General features: G+C 39.4%; 1 protein-coding gene across 5 annotated transcripts in view; it reads left to right on the top strand.

Annotated features, from left to right (window-relative positions):
• Positions 1–19,544, top strand: part of garnl3 (GTPase activating Rap/RanGAP domain like 3) — a 70,694-nt gene extending 51,150 nt beyond the window's left edge. For 3 of the 5 annotated variants that reach the window (XM_056403213.1, XM_056403214.1, XM_056403215.1), the window contains exons 17-31: positions 1,070–1,144; positions 1,597–1,711; positions 1,853–1,879; positions 2,015–2,119; positions 2,919–3,035; positions 4,641–4,807; positions 5,724–5,882; positions 6,371–6,437; positions 6,803–6,910; positions 8,396–8,514; positions 9,083–9,218; positions 11,703–11,762; positions 14,632–14,850; positions 15,438–15,558; positions 15,647–19,544. In XM_056403213.1, coding sequence (XP_056259188.1) covers positions 1,070–1,144; positions 1,597–1,711; positions 1,853–1,879; positions 2,015–2,119; positions 2,919–3,035; positions 4,641–4,807; positions 5,724–5,882; positions 6,371–6,437; positions 6,803–6,910; positions 8,396–8,514; positions 9,083–9,218; positions 11,703–11,762; positions 14,632–14,850; positions 15,438–15,558; positions 15,647–15,812 — 1,761 coding nt within the window. In that variant the 3' untranslated portion in view covers positions 15,813–19,544. The remainder of the gene's footprint in view (positions 1–1,069; positions 1,145–1,596; positions 1,712–1,852; positions 1,880–2,014; positions 2,120–2,918; positions 3,036–4,640; positions 4,808–5,723; positions 5,883–6,370; positions 6,438–6,802; positions 6,911–8,395; positions 8,515–9,082; positions 9,219–11,702; positions 11,763–14,631; positions 14,851–15,437; positions 15,559–15,646) is intronic. The other 2 variants (XM_056403217.1, XM_056403216.1) reach the window with 1 other exon arrangement.
• The last annotated feature ends 3,649 nt before the right edge of the window (positions 19,545–23,193 follow it).

The following is a 23,193-nucleotide window of genomic DNA, read 5'->3' as shown; positions in this document are numbered from 1 at the left end:
AAACATGGAAACAAGCAAACGATAATGACAGGCTAGTTAAATATCAGTGATGGAACACAAGGTGCAAGCTCAGACCACTGCTGTCCTTCTTGTGATGCCTTTTTATATGCAAACAGCACACACCCGCTTATCCTGTGCAGGGGCCAAGATTTAAAAGTCCACATGTTATTTAAACAACTAGCACATTATTCATTTTAAGAAGTTACATTAGGCATAGGGGTAAAATGCATGCAGCCTAAAGTGGCACATGTTATGTAAGTCAGAAAGTAAGTAAGTACATGTACTCAGTAGTTTACATAGGTGCAGTTTTGAGGTGCTTGTACCTTACAGTATTTCCATTTTTGAACTTTTTTACTGCACAACATTTACCTGACAGCTGTTGTTGAAAGCTTCACAAGTTTAAGATTTTACATTAAAAAAACATATGATAAGCTTATAAAACAAAAATGTATTGTTAAAGATTTAAACCAGTTGGTTTCAAAACTTTTTGTCTTGTGACCTCTTAAAGAAAATCTGTGTCTGGTTTGTGCCGCTTGTCCTGTTTTAGATATTTATGAGTTGTTAGCATTTCAAACAAAGAGTGATTTCTCGTCTAAACACATTAGATAGTTTTGTTTAAATCACTGTTGAAGGCCCAAAGTGTGATTCATTAAAAAACAGTAAACATGAGAGAAAAGTCTGAGAAATGAATTTTGTTTCTTCATCATGTCACGCTTCCTCAGATGTATCTTCTGACCCTTTGGAGGGGATTAAACCTTAGGTTGCAAACCACTGGACTAAAATAGCCTACCTAACTGCATATAAAGGAAATAAATGAGCTCCACCTCAACCAGCTACCAGCTAACAATAAAATGCTACTTACACACTGATGCATCAGTATTTACAATCTACTTGTACTTGTTGCTGATAAGACTTACTGTAATGGTGGGGTTTTGAATGTAGGACTTTTTTTCATTTTTGTTTTCAGCGCTTTTGCGTAAGAATCCAAACACATCTTCCAGCACTTCAATCCAAAACACTGACAGATGTCTATGTTGTGTGTTTTACTTGATGCCATTTCCTTCTCAAGGCTCTGAAGCTGAAGACCATTGTGAGAGGAGATGCCCCGACCAGCCTTGTTACCACAGGCCTGTGCAGAAAAGAGGTGAGTCTCTGAGACATGAAATCTTAACAAGTCATTTCATCTCTTAGTGAATCCTAACATTTTCTTTTAGTTAGAAGACTGATTCCATATTTAAAGTATTTGCAAACCAAATAGCACTGGGGCAATACTAGAGCAATTCAGTTTAAGACTCCAAAACAATATATCAGCCTATATTGTCATGTTTTTCACTTAAACACTTTTTTAATAAGAAGTGTGACTTAGATATACCTGCTCAGGTTTATTGGTCAAGCTCTAGAATCAATCACTATTACTTTGTCTATACATACTTGAGAAAAATGCACAGGGAACTTGACTCGACAGAACTCTGCATGAAGTTTTTTACTGTGTATTTTTGTGTTTTTTAATGTTGCGTCAAAGCAGGCGGATAATAATTCTAATGTCAATGTCTCTGCGTGTACCCACATGTGTCTCTATGTCTATGTATACTGCAGCCATGGGAGTCCCAGTCGTTCTGCAGCACATTCCCCTACGAGATCGTGTGTGCTGACTCCTGGGGTCAGTCACTGCTGGTTGCCACCGACACAGCAGGGGTCATGCTGCTGGATGGTGAGGTCATCCTAATCGATATCTCCCTATGTCCTCTAAAATAAAGCCACCCATCCATATCCATTCAATACTGAGCTCAGCAGAATGCCAAGGCCAACAGCTAACATGATGATGATGATAATGATGTTGTCCACGTTTCAGGCCCTGATCCAGCTTCATCCAACGCTGGTGAGTGCCACACAATCGATGCTAACATTTATTTTCTTTATATCATTATATATAAAATATTTATATTTCCACCTCAGTTTTTTAATTTTTAGATCTTACTCCTCTTTTTATTCTGATGTCTGCGTCATATTTCAGAAATGCAGACTCTGCCTCCAGTGCAGGTGTTTGACAAAACCATGGTGGTGAAGCAGATGCACGTTCTCGAGCCTCAGGACCTGCTTATCACCAGGGCTGACAAAGGTAGGCTTAGACTGCAAGAACCAGGAGAAAACTGCTCAATACCTCCTCCCCACACATCACAGACTGCTTCCCCTGGCACCATCTTTTTTGCCATGTTCCCATTCACACTATTTTTGCAGCAGAACAGTATTAACAGCACATTCTCTCTCTCATTATCCCTATTCCTCTCTCTTAGTTCATCTCTGTCATTTCTTTCTGTGTTGCTGAGTACCTGCTTACCCTTTCCACCTCCATTGGTCTGCTGAACACATCAATCACTCGCTGTGATCTAAGGAAGCTGACCTATAGAGAACCAATCCGTGTCGAGGTTGTGTTTGTGTGTGTGTGCATGACAGTGTGTGTGTCTGTTTGTCCTCAGGGACGGGCTTGACCGTGAGACTGGCCTGATAGATGTGGAGACAGACAGATAAAGCATAAAAAAACACAAATAGCTTATGCAAGGAAGTTGCTGTGTACTAACAAACAGCTGTAGGATTTGTCTCATGTTTGCTCCAACCAGAAGAGCATGTAATTAATTACCCTGCAGATGATTAGCTAACCCTAATATTGACAAACAGGGTTGACTCGGTTTTGATAGTGATTATTTGATGGCAGTGGAAACATTTGTCACGACTGTGTGTGGGCTTTGATAAAGCTTCTGAGAGAGCATGAGCCTTAAGAAGCCTTCTAGTAATCCTCCTGCAGTACAACACTATTGTCTGGCCGTGGGAGGATGCTAAAAAAGAGATGGAAAATTAAGAGTAACCTTAATGCAAAGCAGAAGCGCTTTTTTTTCTTTTCTTTTTTTTTTTGTTTCCAGGGAAGGACGCTCGGCTCTATGTGTTCAGACTCAGCACGCTCAAGAGAGGCCTGGAGGAGAGGCAGCTCGTCAGAAGCAAGTGTGACAGCCGGGAAAATAAACTGGAGAAAACTAAAGGTACAACACGAGGTCTGCAACAATGTACACACATTAATCCTTACAACAAACAGGCATTATGTACTGTGATCTTTAGAACTCAGTTTAATTTAGGATAGGTTCACAAGTTTTTAAGTCTGTCATAAAACTCCAAGGCCAGTTCCAAAATCCGATGTTCCTCAAATGGCCGCTCCGCACATGCTCCACCTCTTTGCCCGTTTTTTTGGATTAGCCGGGAGTTAGGCGGAGTCCGGCACTGCTTAGATGGCGACAGCAGAGCAGCTCACTCTGATCATCAGAACCGCTCTTCAGAAACCTGTGGGTGACGTCACAGAGGATACGTCCATCTTTACATACAGTCTATGTCAGGTGTCAGATTTTAACAGTGAAATGGGTTTTGCTTGCTGCAATTATTTCTCTTGTTCATACTGGCCATTAAAAGATCTCCTCCTATGTTTATAATGAAAGTAATGAAGGACAGAATCCACAGTCTGGATACGTTCCTGTTTATCTGAAGTTAATTTGAGGCTTCAGCTCTCTGAGACAATCAAATCAAGTGGGTATCCTCTTACTACTTGATTTGGGAATTATTAACTGGAGTCAGGAGTCAACAGTTTGGCACACTGTGCACCGGAGTCACAGCCAAAATACATTGCTCCCCCTTTCAGTTTAATGAATCAAGATTCAGAATCAAATTGGGACACAGAGAATTGGAATCGAATCACATACTGCCAGAAGAAATTGGGTAATTGGGTAATTGGTAATCGAAATGTAACATGTCAGTGAGTGAGCTTGACAGCACTAGTGCTGGCAGGCAGATTTTTTTTTTTTTTTTTTTAAAACCTTTGGACAGAACCAGGCAATCCATTTCCAGTCTTTGTGCTAAGCTAAGCTAACTGCCTACTGACTCCAGCTTCATTTTTTAGCATACAGAAATGTACAGTGTCAAACTATCCTTTGAAATAAGTCTTTCTGAACTTGCTTGAAGAATTTTCTGGATTTCAGTGTTTCCAGTGCATCCATTTGCCTGTTGCTGAGATAGTTTTTGTACTGAAGACTGTACCTTTAACCAGTTCAAGGCCATGAAAAAATATGTTTTTTTTTTTTTGGTTTTTTTTGTCTGTTTGGGTTTCTTCTTGAAGTTAGCAAATCCTTTTAGTTTCCTTTATATAATTCTGACACAAACCATCCACATGTCAGACCTGTTTCTTGTCAGCTTTGGCTGAAAAATAAAATAAATGTAATTTAATCTAACAAAGACTCATCAAGGCCAGCTACTTTGAAACAAGTTTAATAATCTATGGTCTAATCTAATCTCCAATGGTGCTTGACAAGATTATTTATAGTTGATAAAAAGAAAATTGATCAAAAAATAAATGTAATCAGCCTAAAACAGGACATTGTGACCTTAATGAAAGTGGCTCTTACAGTGCAAACACTCACCCTTTGACCTGCTGCTGGTGTCGTGCCAGCTGTTTGTGGCTGCATTGATCTGTGGGATGATGCCATGGAACAACACCTGCAGCGCAACACATGTCCAATGTACTTCCTGTCTCTATTTCTCTGCCCCCGCACTCTCTCACCCCACCCTACCCCGCCCCAACCTCCTCCTCCTCTTTGTCCCAGGCTGTCATTTGTACTCTATCAACACCCACCACGGCTCAGAGCTGAGGATAGTAGCAGCCATCAGGAACAAACTCCTCCTCATCACCAGGAAACATCCACGTTTCGAAGGCTTCAGTGCCGTCGCCCCAGGAGCAGACTCACCAGTGGAGGAGTTTCAGTACATACGGGTACAACAAACTCCACTCAAATCAAAAAGAAGAATTAATAAAACGAATTCAGGGGGAAGGATGGAATGAATAGGATAATAGAACGTTAATTCACTTTTACAGCTGCTTCCTCATAAAGAGAATACATTTGTATAGATATATATGTATGTAGTATATGGTAGCGTAGGGGTTTTCAAAGTGTGAGGCCACCAACACAGTCAGCAGTTGGAGCTGCAGCAGAGGTTGTGACACACAGCTCATGGAGGCCATTAAGGTGGTTTCAAATACCTTACTGCTCCTTTCATTAAACATTGTCCTCAGAGTAAGTCCATCCAATCATAACACACAGAAAATGTAAGTCATGCTGAATATAAAATCATTGGTATCATTTTCTGAGGGGGTCGTTCAGGATACATTGAGGATACAATTTCCATAGAAACGTCCAACAAATCCACTTAGAAATAAGAAAGAAATGTTCCTTATAACTCTAGAACCTGCCTGAGGATCATGATGTTTTTAAGCTTTCGTCAGTATCAAACTCATCTGGTGATAGTTGTCTCTACATCCAGTGGTGGACTGAAAAAAGGAACTGCTAAAAGCTAATTCAGCATACTTTTAATGGGGCCAACTTGCCGAAAAGTAAACACATACAGTCTAAAACAAAATGGGGCTCATAGCATTACTCACTGAATCCATAGCAATATGCCCCAAAGCTTTATGGGAACTGTAGATCCAAAATTTAAATGATGTTTATCTACCAAATAGAAGAAAGACAAACAAAAATCATAGTGTAATCATGAGAGTAAAAAACTAAACGTTGAAAACCTCTGTCCTAAAGTTAAAATATTCTACACAGTATATGTCTGTTACAGTAATTAAACTAATGTGTGTGTGTGTGAAAACACTGAGGTTATCGTGTGCCATTCATTCATATTAGGAGATCTGTCTGTGCGACCCGCCGGTGGTGATGGCGCTGGTGGACGGGCCGACGGGGGAAAATGACAATATGATCTGTGTGGCCTACAAACATCAGTTTGACCTGATCAATGAGAGCACTGGAGATGCCTACCGGCTACATCATGTAGACGCCAACAGGGTGAGGCACATGTGCACACACGTACACTCATGCAAACGCTGGTGGTTTCCTTTTTCTTTCTTTCTTCTTTTATTATCATTTGCTTTCATGTGATGTTCACTGACGTTCAGCAGAACTGAGACCTTCAGTTGACCCAGTTAGTCGCTTTGTTTACCTCTCTGATTACCACACTGCTTCAGCGAATCAACACGTTGTCATTCACAGCCACCAGCTGGGGAGGAGAGGGAGGAGAAATGAGAAATTAGCAGACTGGGGAATGAACAGCTGTTTTAATAAACCATCTTATTCTGCTTTTATTATTTCCTCTTTGAAAGATTAACCACAATAAGTGACAAACTGTAGCAGGAATGTGTATTCTGTATTATCTAGATGGTTACCCATTACCTTAAGGGTATGAGGCCAGACATTATTTGTTAAAAAGTCTCTCATATCTGACCTTTGGATCTTGTTGAATTGATTCCACTAAACTGACTCGTCTCTGCCTGCAGGTAAATTTTGTAGCAGCCATTGATGTGTATGAAGACGGGGAGGCAGGTCTGCTGTTGTGTTACAACTGTGAGTCTTCCTTTAATTCTGAACATTTCAGATGTTGTTTGATTCAGGTCTCTGTCTCTAATGTCAAAGCTGAGCCTTAATGTTTTGTCTGTGCTGCTGGAATAGAAATCACAGCACACAATGCTCCAGAATATTAAGAGTCAGTGAGAGATTTTGAAAATGTAGCCAACTATATTCATCTTTTGTCTGCGTTTTTATTTTTTTATGTCTGGATAATGGGACAAATAGCTCTCAAATTTCATTGAGTTTCAATAAAAGGCTGCTCTCACTCCTTGTTCAAAACACAGAAGAAAAACAAGAGTAAACAGAAGGAACTGAACAATCTAATTTCAAAGCTAAACTTGGTTCCTCTGCGTCTTTTACAGATATTTGTTACTATAAGAAAGTTTGTCCGTTTAACGGCTCCACACCGATGATCCAGTCCAACACCTCCGACTTCCACTTCAGCTGGAACCAGATGCCCAATGCTATTGGTAGGTTACCACGGCAACAATGCCTGAACCCCACCCTGCCCATGCTGCTGGCCTGGCCGGAGCTTGCTGTTGCCATGGAAACACCATGCGTAGCCGCAAGCACTCAGTTAGCCTGTGTGTTTATTTGTGGTTTTTGTGTGTGTGTGTGTGTGTGTGTGTGTGTGTGTGTGTGTGTGCATGCACGCATGTTATGATTAATGCAGAAAGTGATGAAGGGAAAACACAATTGGTACTAAACCTGAAACCCTGAGTCAGTTGATAACAACATGCTGTTGCTCCTGGCTGCTGTGCATCCCATAATGCGCTCTCCTCTCTCTCGCTAACACACACACACACACACACACACAAACACACACACGAAAACAAGCAATAACAAAATTTGCTGAGTAGTAAAAGCAAATGTACTGAAACATACTGGAGACGCTCAGTTTGAAAGCAACTGTTAAAGATGCTTTTATCAATAGTTTTATATTAACAATGGACTAAATAAATATGTGTAAAGTGAAAGGAGTTAGTGATAAACCCACAGAACATTATCACCCAACCAGTGTTGCTAACTATTTTCTATGGAGAGAAGCTAAAACTCACTCAAAAAGCTAGTAGATGATGTCTAATGCTGATTTGAATATGAATTTCATTGTAACATATCTGCTGTATTTACATATATGAAAGAAATTCAGAAATAAAGTTGAACAACGTGTAACTGGCTCTAACTAGCTAGCATTAGTAGTAGCTATTATTATTTTTCAAGCTTATCATCACACTCTAACCTCAAAAAGGTTTATTGAAGGATGTTGTATAAGGTGAGGAAGGAGAAGGAGAAGATCCAGACACTGGAAGAAACTCACTAAAAAACAAAATGGAGAAGATGTAATCTGGAAAAACAATGGTGATTGAATGATTGGTTGTTTGGTATGGACATTCACATTTCTGTCTGGCTGCTGATTGGTTGACTGAATGTGCTGCACAATAATATGTCACTGCTGTGTTCACAGTTTGTTGCACTGCCCTCGTGTGGCACAAAACTAGTTAATGCAGGTTTAAGTTTTGATACTTGAGGATAAGAGTCAGTCCAGTCAACCAAAGCTTATTATTTTACCAGCTCTTTGCTCTGTGACTGGAACATTCAAACATCCGGTCGATCACATCTAAGTTCTCTTACTTCTCTTTTACTTGTCGACAAGGTTTCCCATGTTGTGCCACTGCCTGCTGTCACCTTGTTGTGCATGAGCATCTCGAGCCCCGAGGAAAGAAGCTCATTTTTTTCTGCATACGTCATCAGCTATTGATGGCATTTCAAAATGCCATCCTGGGTGAAACTGTTAAATGTCTCGTATTGTGGGAGTTGTGCAAATTTTAAAATGTTATGATTTCCTGTTTCGATGTGACAGACTTAGTGAAATCATGGTTGGGCGTCTCCCTGATGCCCACTCTCTTCATCATTCGCTGCTTCTTTTATCATATGTGTTTGTGTTGTCTTTGCAGTTTGTGCATTTCCTTACATCCTGGCCTTCACAACGGACTCCATTGAGATCCGACTGGTGGTCAATGGCAACCTTGTGTACACAGCGGTGGTCCCAGAGCTACAGTTGGCTTCTTCACGGGTCAGTATGTGTGACATCTGACACAATATCATGTCTATGTCCTGCTTTTATCAACAGTATACACTGCGACTTTGTCAATCATTTATTTCCTTTACATTTTATTGTTCTATGTCCAAAGCCGGTCAGAGGTTTGGTAATCGTGTAGCAGAAACGCATTATGTGTGTACTCACAGCACACTGGTGTTCACTATAGCAATAGCCCTTCCAGGTTGAGAGTGTTGTCAGTGTTTTCAGGCCACACTGCGTTATAGAGTAGCTGTCTCAGCTCTCTCATTTCAATCAATCTTTATTACCCCAGTGGGAAATATGGCTGGCAATATGCATGGCTACGAAGCAATAATACACTCATAAATCATACACAGATAATTTAAAACAGACCACAGTGCACCTGGCATCAAATAAATACTTTTTCATCCACTATTCTCAACCAATCTCTTTGTTTTTTTTGTGTTTTTTTCCTTTTCATGTTTCACCTCCTGCTTCAATCCTTTCTGCCCCTTACTTCTTAATATTTCCTGGAGGGATCTCATTCCCCTCTCTCCATCTCCCTCTGTTTTACCACCCACAGTCGGACATCTATTTCGTTTCGTCAGCTCCGGTAAGCTCAGCCTCCAACTGCAGTTCAAGAGACACCAGTTCCCAGAGTTCCCCGCAGACGCCCACCGGCTACGAGATGCCCGTGTTCCCTTCGCCGCTCGGTGATGGTAAGCCCCGCAAATCAAAAGTACAGCAGGCTGATGATGTTAGTGCTTCGATATTAAAGGTTTATAAAATGTCAGTGTTGCCGGCAGACCTGTTTGACTTTGGATGCTCTGTTAGCCCAGAGCTTTACGCCCATTTACATAAACTTGACTCAGCAGGATGGTTCATTGAAGCCGCAGCCTTTCCCCTCCATTGTTCCGGTTAGTTTCCCACAGTTGAATCATGTGTTGATATTTAATTGCATTAATCTCTCCAGTGACTATTACCTCATCTTTTCACACCGTATAATACAGACATAACTCCTATGACAAGTATTGCAATGTCATCATAGATGGCTACACATACTGGGGAAACAAGACTCCTTTCCATACGTTTTTCTACTTTAACTTCTGTAACCTTACAGATAGTTTTAAATATTTTAGGTCATTACCCACAACTCTTGTTAATTTTACATTATATTTAACCATTTTCCCAACATTTCAGATTAATCTCAAGCCTTACATGCAGCCATTTGCTTCCACTTAGTTCAGTACAGAATGAAATGAAAAACTTGCAGCCACTTGAAACTTGTTTTCAAATGTTGAGTATTTCTCTATAACATCTGACATTCATTACTAAATAAGCAACAATCAAACTTACAGTTTGGCCAAATAAATTTTAAAAAATGGGTAGATGGAAATATGTATCAACATTTTTCTCGACTGAAAAAAGTACAGACAAAATGGAAAATACAATCTGTCATATGAAACAAAACAACTTGTTGTAACTTGGACAGAAAAGTTTACATAGTGTAAAACCTCATTGCTCAGAGTAAGAAGCCAATCGAGATTCAGAGCCATAAATAGAGAGAAAGAAATTGGAGTGAACAACTCAGTGCTCTTGTTTTATCGTCCCTGTTACATTTCACTGCAGAGCCTGGATCATTTAGAAAACTTTGCCTGCTGGTGCTTTCATGGGCCCACTGACATACACAAATTTAATGCTGACAAGCTTTGTTTTGGAGGTTCTAACATACAGTAGAAAAGTGAAAAACAATCACAAAGTGAAAAGGATTATGTGAATGTTGTTTGCGCTGTTATTTCTTTATGTCAGCCCATTAATCATATCAATACTGATATCAATCTCAATATCATAGTCCGTCTCAATTCTTTCTGACTTCCCAAGCATGTCTGTGGCACTCAGCCCCAAGAGGTAAATGTTTCTGATATATATACAGTATATATATTATTCCACTTTTTAAATGGCTCAGCACCTAAAACAGGTAGTCACTGTCACTGTGGTTCATAGCAAACGTTTCTCAAACAGGAGTAAATAGTGCTTTTGTTGACTGTTTTCAGTGGTGGATTACTAAAACACTTTGTGCTCTAGTGAGTATTTCCAGCAGCAGGATGGAGTATGTGGGATAACCTGCTGATAAACAACAGTGGCCATGTTCATTGTAATGAAGGAACATGTCACCCAGTGTCACGGTGTTGGCTCACTGATATGTTTTTAATAGTTCTTGGACAACAATGGAGCTGCAGGGCAAAGAGTAAGCTATGTCAGACTGTGGATACACAGACAATACTTGTTAGTAGAATAAATGTTCTGCTGGTTTTGTTGGCAGTTGTAAATGTGATTTGTACTTAAAAAGCGAAAACATGCAAAAGCATCATTATGATCTTTTAAATTCTTACTACCAGCAAATTACAAAAAGAGGAACAAACTAATCACCTACCACCACTACCACCACCACCATTCAGGGAGACAATACGTGTCCTCAGAGGCAGAGAATGCTTTCAAGGATGATTAAGGATCAATACGAGCCCCTCCCTTCCACCCCCCAGCCCACTTTCACTTCCTCCTCCATCTTTTATTATATATTTGACCATTTGGAGTATCCCCTTCCCCCCCACCACTGACCTCTTTCAGATTGTTACAACCGTCTGAAAATGGGTTATATTTGTGATGCACAGATGTTGATGATGTCATCAGTGACTTACGGGTTTGTCACTCAGCGTCAGCCAACACAATGACAGCTGATGGCAATGTCAGCTCCTCTGTGTTCATTAGACTTTCTAGCTATGTTAAAAAGGACACAAAGCTGTCGTCAGATGTGTCCATGCAATTCTGACGGCTGCAGCGAAGGACAAAGCTTGAGGAAAACAATTATTAAAATGTCCTGCTTGTCTTGCTGCTGCTGCAGCATCAAGGCAGTCTTTTCCTGAGGGGAGCGAGTATTTACAGGTCCCATTAAGGCTAACAGGGAGGAAGGTCTGGCAGTGGCTGCTGCAATTAGCCGAGGACGGGCTTGATGTTTTCAGGCTGGTTCGGGTAATCATTTCCCTCGAAGGGATTCTCATTTTCTTTCCTGTTTTAGCTGGTTATGCATATGATTCGGCATCACCGGGGCCCCTACATATACCAGTGAACCTACTTTGTGTGTGAACCTTAATGTGTGTTCTGTGTGTGTGTGTGTGTAACCCTCTTCTTCATCCCCGGTTCAGATTCTATACGGATCCCCTATGGTACCAAGCTTTCCCTGTACATGTCTAAGGATGCCGAAGGTACTGCAGGATTCTCCCACAACTCAGTTCATGAAAACGCTCATAATGGTGCCTCACTAACATGCACGTGCTCCCAGAGTGTATCACCCTGTCTGCTCCAAGGCGGCATGTTGACTTGAACGTTGGTTGAATGTTAAGTGAACATTATGTCTTCCCCATCCCCCCTTCTGTCTTAACTAATTAAAGCATTAGTGCAAGGAGAGAATGAGAGGTGGTGGGTGGTAAAGGTTGCAGAGTGCAAAGTTAAAAAGTGAGGCAGAGGAGATAACGTTGATCAAGACAGAGGGTTTTCAAAATTACCGGAGGAAGAGAGGAGGAGAAGCCGAAGAGGTATGCATGAGCATGAGAGAGAAGGGAGGGGTTGTGTACAAGCAGGGGGTTGGGAGAGAAGGAGGGAGAGAAGGGGAAAGAGGGAAGGAGAAGACACGTCTGCCGCAGCATGATTTACAGATTGCACTGTCGCCATGGAGACTTTTGTCAGCCCTCTCTTCGATCCAAAGTGGTTGTCCAAACACCAGTGCCACAATCTGAGGGTGAGAGTAGGTGGGGGGGATAGAAGAGGAAGGGGGGAGGCTGAAGAAGAAGAAGGGAGAGAGAGAGGTGGAAGGGGTGCTGACAAAAATCCCATCCTCTTAACTGCCTGTGCACCTGCTGTATCTGCTCCTCGGGGAGGGTTTCATCTGACGTAATCGCATCAATAATGTGAACAAGATGCTGTTACTGATGTGGCTGTTAGCCGCCACCTACCTCCACTGGCTTAAACGCACGCCAAAGACCTACAGCAAAACAGCCTGCTGCTTAGGTGAATTCAACTTCCAATTAGTGCTGAAAAACACCCCTCATATTTACATTTATTTCACCGCCAGTGTGATGGAGCGTGACACTTCCCCAGGTCCAGAAACACATGTGGAATATATTGATCTCTTGTGATTATATATTCCACATAACTGCATGCTTTGCCACATTTTGGTTTTATTGCCATTGCTGTATGACAGCGCAGGTACAGGAGAGAGGATGTGTAACAACGCTAACACAGTGTACCTGTCAAACGTCAGCAGTGACCCTCTCTTTTCTTCGTGGCTCTTTACTCACCCCTCACCCGCTGACATTTCATATGAGACAGTCCTCTTTGTGCAGCGTATAGCCTCCACATTGATTCAGTCTCATGCACGTTACTACCAGCCTGCCTCAGTAGAGCAAGAGTGTGGCTGCGAAACTGCACTACTGCTCCCTGGTGGCATGACTGGGCACTGCAGGCTGGCACGCTGCAGCTTCCTGAGCAGACTGTGCCCTTTGAAAAACTCCAAACACCCATTTAATGTATCCCAAACAGAATTTAAGTATTTATAGTCTCTGTTGAATAATAGATGGTCTGCTCTAAGCGGCTACAACTGAACAGTTATATCACAGTAGCTCTCTATAGTAAGGATGATTAAGTTTAAGATCACATGCTGGTGCAGTAAATAGGACTATTAATCACTTTACAGTGTCTTCTTGTTTGAATACGGAGGTTTGATTCTATTGTGTTAGGTTGTCAACTCCCAGACACAATATGAGTGTGTGTGAATTAGAGAGAGATTTCGGGTTTATATAAAGTCACACAAAGGTCATTTTGTATATTATGGCTCATAATCTATCAATCACATATGCTTTACACGCATTACAGTGCCTATTTTCCAAATCACACCATAGCTTTTTTGATTGATATCTTACATTCTAGGCAGCTGTTGGTTACCATGAATTATAATGTGTTCTAGAAATCCACTTGCAGAGGCAGAGGTTAGTTATGCAGCACAATAAACACTTATTTTTATTAGAGATCTGAACGCTTATGCTGTCGCAAACATGCGTCTGGTTTGATAACCTTCTCTAATGCTGCATTCAAGGACGTTTTTTTTTTTAGTCACATTAAGTTTTTGACATTGACAGTATGTTCACTTGTTGTTTGTGTTGCGAGTTAGATTTCCCTACAATACAGCACATGAGACCAGTGCTTTAATCTGCCGAACGTTAGAGGGTTCTTGAATGCACCACTGAGAGGAATCGTTTGACATTCTGGGAAATACATTTATGCACTTTCTTGCTGAGAGTTAGATGAGAGGACTGACAGCACCACTGTCATGTCTGTATGCTACATATATAGCTAGAGGTAGCAGGTGGTTAGTTTAGCTTAGCATAAAGACTGGAAACAGCTGGTCTCCTCAGGCCAAAAGTAACAAAATCCACCTACCAACAAACCTAAAGCTCACTAATCAATCATGTTATATGTTGTTTAATTGTCCAAATTGAGCTTTAAATGTGCTGGTAGGTGGATTTTCTCACTTTTGGACTAGGCTAGCTGTTTCCCCATGCTTCCAGTCAGTATGCTAAGCTAAGCTTCCTGCTGGGTCCGGCTTCATATCTAGCATACAGACATACGACTAGTATTTATCTTCTCCTTCTACTCAGCAAGTAGGCGAATTAACATATTTTCCAAAATATCAAACTATTTGTCAAAGAATTGTCATTGTTCCTAACTGCATTAACCATGCAATAGTAATTTGACAAAAAATAAAACTCAATGATGACAAAATATTCAGTGGCTGTGTTGGAAAGTCTAGAAAGATATGGTATGCATTAAATGTATATATGCAGTTTTGTAGCTCATAGGCTAATACATGCAAAAACACTATGGTACTTCAGGCCAGGAGATCCATACATTTCTCATTCACTGCCACACATTCCTCTCCCTATTTATTCGTCTCTTCTTTCCCTGATTTTTTGTTTCATGTCCTTTCTCATCTTGTGCCTTATCCCTTCTTTCCTGACTCTACTCCCCTGCTTTCTCCTTTTTTCATCCCCCCTCTTCCTCTGGGTTTCTTCCTCCCAGGTGAAGCAGCGTGTAAGCACATCTTCAAGATCCCTCTGTGTAACTTGGTGGGCCGCAGCATTGAAAGACCCCTCAAGTCCCCTCTGGTCAACAAGGTTCTGACGGCGCCAGCCCCCGCCATGGTTCCCCCAACTCCCCTCATCTCTGCAACACATTCACTTTCCCTGTCCCGCATGGAGATCAAAGAGATAGCCAGCCGTACACGGAAGGAGCTGCTCGGTAAACTCAAAAGCCGTTAGACGTCTAAGGATGAATTTACTTTGTGTTAATGTAATGACAGTGTTAAAGCAGTGGTTTGACATTTCGGGAAATATGCATTTTAGCTTTCATGCTTAGACTTAGGTCTGTATGCTAAATGTAAGGCTATAGCCAGCAACCAGTTAGCTTATGATAAAGACTGGAAACAGGAAGTAACAGCTAGCCTGGCTCAATGTAAAGGTAACAAAAGGCAACTACCAGGGCCTATAAAGCTAACTAATTAGCACGTTACATGCTTGGCTAATCCTTGACCGGGAGGAATAGAAGGCTCCAGGAAGTCACTGCTCCTGGCCAATAAGTAGTCCAGCACAGAACTCCCTAAGGGAACCCACAACCTGTCATTTTACAGAAAAACAAACAAGGTCCCTTCTGTTTCCAGTCCTCATGCGAAGCTAAGCTAACCAAATGCTGGCTACAGATTCATATTGAAGATATAAGAGTGGTATTGGTGTTCTTATTTAACTTTCCTCAAGAAAGCATTTTATGAATTGTTGAAATATTCCTTTAAGTCATGTAAGGCCATTTTCTGTCACCTCGTACCAATGAAGGCTTGACAGAGGAACCGAGTGGGAAGTCAGACAGTGGAACAGTCAAACAGAGGAGGATGAGTAAGAAGAACACAGAGGAAGAGCCCAAAGCACGAGTACTGACATCAACAAACAGCGACAGGTGACAGTGACAGACTCAAAAGCAGTGGAACATCTGACAGTCACACAGTGGTATTTGATCTTGAGTCATATCTCTCTGTGCTCAACAGGTTAGCCTCAGAGTCCATTGAAGCAGACCTGGACGTCCAGCTGCATTGTTCGTCCAGTTCGGAGGCCGAGCCAGAGAAGGTGATGCTGCGAGCGGAGAGCCCGCCCCTAGCCAGCGCGTTCGGCCTCTCAACATCCTTTGAAGAAGATGTCCTGGACCTAAAGTGAAGACAATCCCATCGTGCACTTCTCTGCCCACCCACTCCTGTACTGTCACCATTATTTTATAGTTTTGGTTGGTTTGTTTTTAAGTTGTTGTTTGATGGATCCTTTTTTTTCTTGTCGTTTTTTGTTTATATCCCTGTATCTTGGGTCTCTCCATTCATCGGACAAGATGGGTGCAGTGGGAGTTAGAAGCCGTGTCTGTGTGCGTGTTTGGTTTTCGTGAGCAGTCCCTCAGCCACTGTGTGTTGGGTGTTTGTGTTGCCCCGCAGCAAATAACCCAAAGAGGCGATGAGGTTGTGTAAGATGCCGTGGTTTAGTCAGAGTTCTGCAACAGCTTCGAGATAATGTTAACGGTTTGATCCCAAACCACAAACTGAATGTAAATCTACACACCGAGGCACAACTAAAGTCTCTGCGTTCACAATGCCCTCGGAAGTTGCCAGAGCTTAATATGTGTTGTATATTATGTGATTATTTCCAATCCACTTTCAAATGTTGTATGATATGCATATGTATGTGTACATCTGTTTATACATGAAAATGCATACACAGTGACAGGTGTGTATGCTTGTCATGCCTGTGATGCATATTTATAGATATATTATAAAAATCCATTTTATTCCCATATTTAGTAAAAGTATGATGTTTTATGCTCTCTGCACATATTAGTCCTTATTCTTCTCCTTATTCACAGTACACAGGTAGACAGGGCTGGACGCAAAGTCTCCCACAAGTGCCATTTCCCAGCATCCTCCACTGAACTACACCTCGAACAGCCACCGTATTCTGGTGTCTGACAGTAGCAGCCATGATTGTAGTCCACATTAGATTACTACGGTGAACCACAACTCCTTCAATGTAGGATAAAGTCACTTACTGGAGGCACGCTCGCAAAGCCACATGCACTAAACATTTTACCCCATAAGAATACGCCAACTTTAAATCTGCATGACCCGCCTTCGCTACAAGTATTGTGTCTTCTGCCCAAAAAATAGCTTCTCTGGAAACCATGAGGTCTGCGACATCATACCAAACATAACGGCATAAAGTAAACCACAACCTGAGACGACAGAAGAAGTGTGGGTGTTAAAAGGAAAAAAGCCTTTTTTTTACTAGACTGTTATGTGTGATCAGGTACGATGGTAAAGCAAGGGAATTATAGATAAAACCACAAGTTTTAGGCAAAGATTAAAGTTGAAATACAGTATATTGTCATAAACTGAAGTGGTAAAAGCCTAATTTTGTCAAAAACTACTACTCACTATACACTAAAATAAAATTAAGTGTGAAATAATTTTAGTTTTTGTCTCTTTCTGTATGTGAAAGGTGCAGAAAGGCAGTGAACTGGTCCCAATTATTAAAACATTAATGTAGAAATTAAAAATATATATGTTGTTACATTACACAGAACCCATTTCAAATAAGTACAGAAAACATACTTAAGGAAAATGTTGACTTTACCCAACTATAATTAAAACCAAGAGTAATCAAAAACTGAAAAATTTTAAACAATATTAAAGTAGAATATTAAAAACTAAACTAATTACAGCTGAAAAGCATGTAAAATTGGGAAAATATATCAAACAAATAACCCTGTTAGGGGTTCAGCACTCCAGCTACCAGCTACTTTAAAAATAAATAATTTAATTTGAAATCTAAGCCCTGCTGTTTTCAATAAAACACTGATTTACAGTTTGGACCAATGCACCAGTTCACTGGACACCGGTGACTTTCCAGTCCTCTTTTATCCCAATTTTACCACCATATTCCCATTGACAAACAGCTTTACATAACTTTAAAACCAATGCACAATGACACATACATTTAAATTTACTGATCAATAATCAGACATGTTATTAATTAAACTTACAGGTTTTTTGTCGGACCCTGGTCTGGACCCTGAATTAGTTGTCCTTCATTCAAAGCTAGAAAAAGAAAACTTTTATGCTGCACAAGTAAATCCGCTGCAGTCCCCAACACCCTGGCTTTCATTATTATCATTCTGTAAATGTGAACAGTATGAAACTCAAACAGTGTGAACTTAAAGGGTTACTCCAGCAATTTAGAATTGTTCTTCCATAAAGTCAGAGGACTCCGAAGAGACAGATTAAAGAGATTAAAAGGGTAGCAGCACAGGCTCTGAGATATTCTGGTAATGTTAGATGGAACCTACATTTCCCATGATGCAGCTCAATAGCATCTTTCACAAGACCCCCCCTCTGCCTTCTCGTCTTTCTTCCCAGTTTGTAATGCAGCCTATCTGTTAAAACGTTTAATGCTGCGTTCATGTCATATCGGACTTATTATGAGTTTTTGAATAGTAATCGCATTCATGTCAATATCAGAGTCGTAATTAATGACTGGGAAACCAATTACGGGTTGACCGATGTGACATGAACTTAGCATAAGTCTCAAGCGCAAACTGAGATAACCCTGATGATTTCATTAGGGTTATTTTCTTCAACTTTACAAAGGTCCCTCTAAAACCACAGGCTGTGTAGCACTCCTCATGGCAATTAAACTGAACTTCATGTGTAAAACCAATGGAGCACACCTTTAAAGTGTAAAAGAAATTCAAAATATACACACTTAAAAACAACAAAAGGCATGTCAGTCCAGGTTTTTTAGAGGCTTTACCTCTGTTGTCTTTGTGTGGGCAGTCAGCACTGCAGCGACCCAGGCCAGGTGTAAACCATCACCTGCAATCACCTCACTGGCAGGATAAAACACCTGCAGTGTCCTGGCTCCTGGTGAAGCAGTTGTAGCTCAGAGGCATGACTCTGGAAAAGTTTGGTCTTAAACATAGACAGTAAATATAATATAAATACACTTTTTCTTTCCGTTGAGTCATGTGAGTCAGTTTGAAAGCTGAATCTCACAAGAAACAGGGAGAATGATTTGAGTAATGAACACCAGACAGTCAGTAAAACCAAAGGAGAAAGCTTTAAGGGGTTAACAAGGTGACAGGGGAGCAGTGGTTCTGACTATGCTGAAGTCGGCATGAGAGCGCCTCTGTGTGGTGGTTTCACAAAGCAGCAGTCTTGAGATTTTGCATGAGCCTCCTCTTCCTCCTTTTCCCCTCATGCCTATCCTCTGTTGTCCTCCTGCCTGTCTCAGTGTGAACCCCTCCAACACTATAATACAACTCAGAAAACTAAAAAGGGAAGAAGAAGAAGAAGAAGAGGGTGGGGGGGTTTTTTACAAAGGTACTCTACTTTAGTGTTATTTGCTCAGAATGAGTCTGGATGACTGTGGGAACACTGCTTCTCCCACTTCAGTTGCTCCTACTTCTCCTGTATTTCTGTCAAGTACTCTTTGTTTCTACCTCCCCTTGGTATTTTCACTGTTTTTTTGTTTGTTTAGTTGTTTGTTTTTATTTGTTTGTTTGTTTTTTGTATTTGAATCTATATTTACTGTTTAGACTGTTGCTGAACCTCTCTGTGATATCAAAACAAAAGAAAATTAACAAAAAAAACACCAAGTGTCTTAAAATATTGTATTGCCATCGTTTTTAATGCCAAGTACTACTTGTACATGTTTGTGTATCAAATGTGGCCTCAAATGAAACTGAACTATATTATTATGATTATGATTATTATGATTATGATGATGATTATTATGATTATGATTATTATTATTATTTGAGCAGTTATTTTAAACAAGTGCTGTAGACCACTGCTGTGAAAGTAGTTGATTCTGTTCATTGATATGTAATAAATATTTATGAAATTTGAACTGTTTGGCTGGTTATTTGTTTGTTTTTGTTTTTCTGCTTTTTAACAGTCTTTAACAGGAAAATTTAATACATTTTTGGGATAATCAGTTTCCAACAGTGCACCAGGTGTCACAAAGCAAAAGAGCTGCTGTTTAGGTGTGAGCAGCTCACACAGGTGAGTGTTTTGACCAGGGGCAGAATGTTGTGAACATTCAGGACTTAGTCCCAAATGAAGTCTATATTCAGGGGACATGCTCCCCTGGGGAATCTTTTTCCCCATTCACAGCAGACACATGCCATTTGTACATCCTTTGGGAAAAACATGTCCATTGCCCAGGAAAAAAAAAATCATCCTAAGCCTGCATCGTATTTTGTATCTATTTGTTCTCTGTCTCCATTCTGAAACCACAACACAACAATTTTTGTTAATGATTAATTTTCACTACAGCCATATAAAAAGAGGCAAAAATTGTCTGATGTTACTATTTTGAATTTACATGACATAGGTGGAGAATTAATTTGGCATAAACAGCATTGCTAATCTTGAAACCTACTTTTGTTACACTATGCTGGGGTAAAGTTCACAGATTTAATGTGTAGATGACAAATCCACATTTAAATCCAGACCGTAATAATATGTGCTGCTCTAACTGAGCAGTCATGCATCCACAACAAGACCAAGTAATATCTAATGATATACATTTGTTTCAAGAATAGCATCATAGGATAAACAACATGGATATGTTCTGTAATATTATCATACAGTATTTTATTTGATCTACTGCTGATTCCTGTTCTACTTTCCCCCTCTTTGCTTCTTTTCTCACTCTCACGGCTCCACTCATCTATCCCTGGAAATATAAAAGAAAATATAAAACAAAAAGAGTTCTGATCAAAAACTGAAGATGTAAAAATATTAAATGCATATTTTATTCTCTTAAATGTACTCCACCTCTGTTCTCCTTTCCTCCTCTTTTCTTGAATTCTGTTTTGTCAACGCATTTTGATCTCATGTCTATGGAGGTAGATTTGTCTTCATGATGTTTGTGTGAACACATTGACAATCAGTGAGTAAATGTGTAATCTCTAAATAAAACACCTTCCACAAATGCATAAAATACATTTGTAAACTCACAAAAATATATTGTAAATGTATGCAAACGGATATGCAACTTAACAAACAAATTCCACAAATAAAAATCACAAATAAAAATCTGATCTAAAAATCTTCAATTAATTTACAAGTAAATGAAAAGCATTTCTGAATGAGCTGTTTTATTTATCCAAATAATCGGCGACAAGTAACGTGCACTACGTTAACGGTTGTAAGAAATTAAGTGACAGGACCTGGGTAAGGTCTTTGATAGTATGACTGTTGGTGTTGATATTTATTTTGTTAAGAAATGACGTATTGCAATTTTATTTTTCATTGTTTGTTGATATGTAGCCTAGGCTAAGCTAACGTTAACTACTAAACCGGCACCCGTTGCCATGGCGACAGTAAACATTCATGTTGCGGACTGAGGGAATGAAAGTAGAGCGCTGGATTTTAAACACTGCGATGATGATGAAGATACATTGTAAATAGACCGCATTTCATACCCATCCAACCCTTAAAGGGATATGTGTTGTCATTTGTTGTTTTTTACCATTGAGTTTATCGTAATCATTCAGTCCATATGTGGAATGAATACACACGTATTGTCAATCTATTCACAAATAATATTGAGACATATCTACGTCCATAACTGTCCGTCTTCCTCTTCAGCTTCTTTCTCCACAAGTTTTCACATCTCATTTCCTCATCTCTCCTTCATTCTTTTCCTCCCTTTCTCTTTCATTCCTCCCTTTCTATTCTCTTCTTCACTCTTCAAAACCAGTCTTCCCTTCAAGGACGTAGGTTTGGTCCCAACATTGGTAACGATGCAACAACACGGCCACCCCTCCAAAACAATGAGATTGACTTTTTAATGCTGTCAAAAAAAGATTTTATTAACATATAAGATCTGAATTTACATTCAGAAATGCCCATACCCAAATGTAATATATGTACGTGTTGAATTTCCATATTTGAAATGAATGTACATATGAAGGAAAATCATATACGTATTTAAAGTATAGCCTATATACATAAAAACTACATATGAAACCTGTTAGAAATTGGAACAATATCATTTATTGACATATATGTCTAACATAAACATGTATTTTAGGATGTCTGTTTAGCCTATATTATAAACAAGGCCTGTCAGTATATGTTCATATTGTATAGATAAATATAAAAGATAGATATGTATGTTTAAATTTGATAAGAAATGATTTAGACAATCACATACAAACGCATAGAATTTTGATTAGCATGTTGTTTTAATAAAGTTGCATTTACTGTGTATTTCATGTTATTAACTTATAATTTTATAAGTCCAGAGGCTGTATGTCATAATGATATATCCTCTTATAGATGACACATATTGTAACATCACTGTTGATATAGGGACATATATGTAATAAGTCATAAGTTATAGTGTACTAAGGCATAAAAATGTGATAGTATAGTATAAAAAAAAAAAAATCATCAAATTTTAAGGCATAAAAAACTCATGGTGTAATAAATCTTCAAGGGTCCATGCCCAGGACTCGATCCTACAACTTTCTCATCTTAAGTTCTAACCACGGCACTACTGCAGTATGCCACAATAAATGTTTAGTTTAGTAAGTCATATAACCATAATAGTATAATAAGGCAGAAAAACATTGTTTGTGGGAAGGCATGAAAACATCAAAAAACGTCCTAGTATAGTAAAGCATAATAATGTGATAGTATATTTAGGTATAAAAATTCATAGTATAATAAATCTTCAGACTGTAATGCCCCATGCCTTAGACCAGAACCTAGAACCTTATCATGGCAAGGCAGCAGTTCTAAACTGAGCACTATTACTCTGGTATCCAACATTTAGTGAGGAAAGTCATTAAAAGGTGACAGTATAGTAAGGCATGCACATGTCATAGTATAGAAAGGCCTTAAAAGTGAAAAAAAAAAAAAATTATATTGTGGGAAAAATGTGAAAAAACGACATAGTATAGTATGGCAAAAAAAGTGAAAAAACGACATAGCATAATAAGGCATAAAAACATTAAAAACATCAAAATATAGTAAGGTGAAAACATATTATAGTATAGAAAGGTCTTAAAAGTGAAAAAAACAACAGAGGATATCATGGGAAAAATGGGGAAAAATGACATAGTATAGTATGGCAAAAAAGTGAAAAAACGACATAGTATAATGAGGCATAAAAACATCAAAAAAATCAAAATATAGTAAGGTATGAACATATCATATTAAAGTAAGGTCTTAAAAGTGAAAAAAAAAACAACAGAATATATCATGGGAAAAATGTGAAAAAACGACATGGTATTGTATGGCAAAAAAAAGTGAAAAAACGACATAGTATAATGAGGCATAAAAATGTTAAAAACATCAAAATATAGTAAGCTATAGACATGTCATAGTATAGAAAGGCCTTAAAAGTGAAAAAAAAGGGCATAGTTTATTGTGGCAAAAAAAAGTGGAAATACGACATAGTATAGTATGGCAAAAAAAAGTGAAAAAATGATATAGCATAATAAGGCATAAAAACATCAAAAATATCAAAATATAGTAAGCTA

Source organism: Seriola aureovittata, chromosome 18 (assembly GCF_021018895.1).
Source record: "Seriola aureovittata isolate HTS-2021-v1 ecotype China chromosome 18, ASM2101889v1, whole genome shotgun sequence".
In the NCBI taxonomy this organism is placed as follows: domain Eukaryota; kingdom Metazoa; phylum Chordata; class Actinopteri; order Carangiformes; family Carangidae; genus Seriola; species Seriola aureovittata.
Note: the sequence above shows the minus strand (reverse complement) of the source record. Positions and strands in the feature narration are given on the sequence as shown.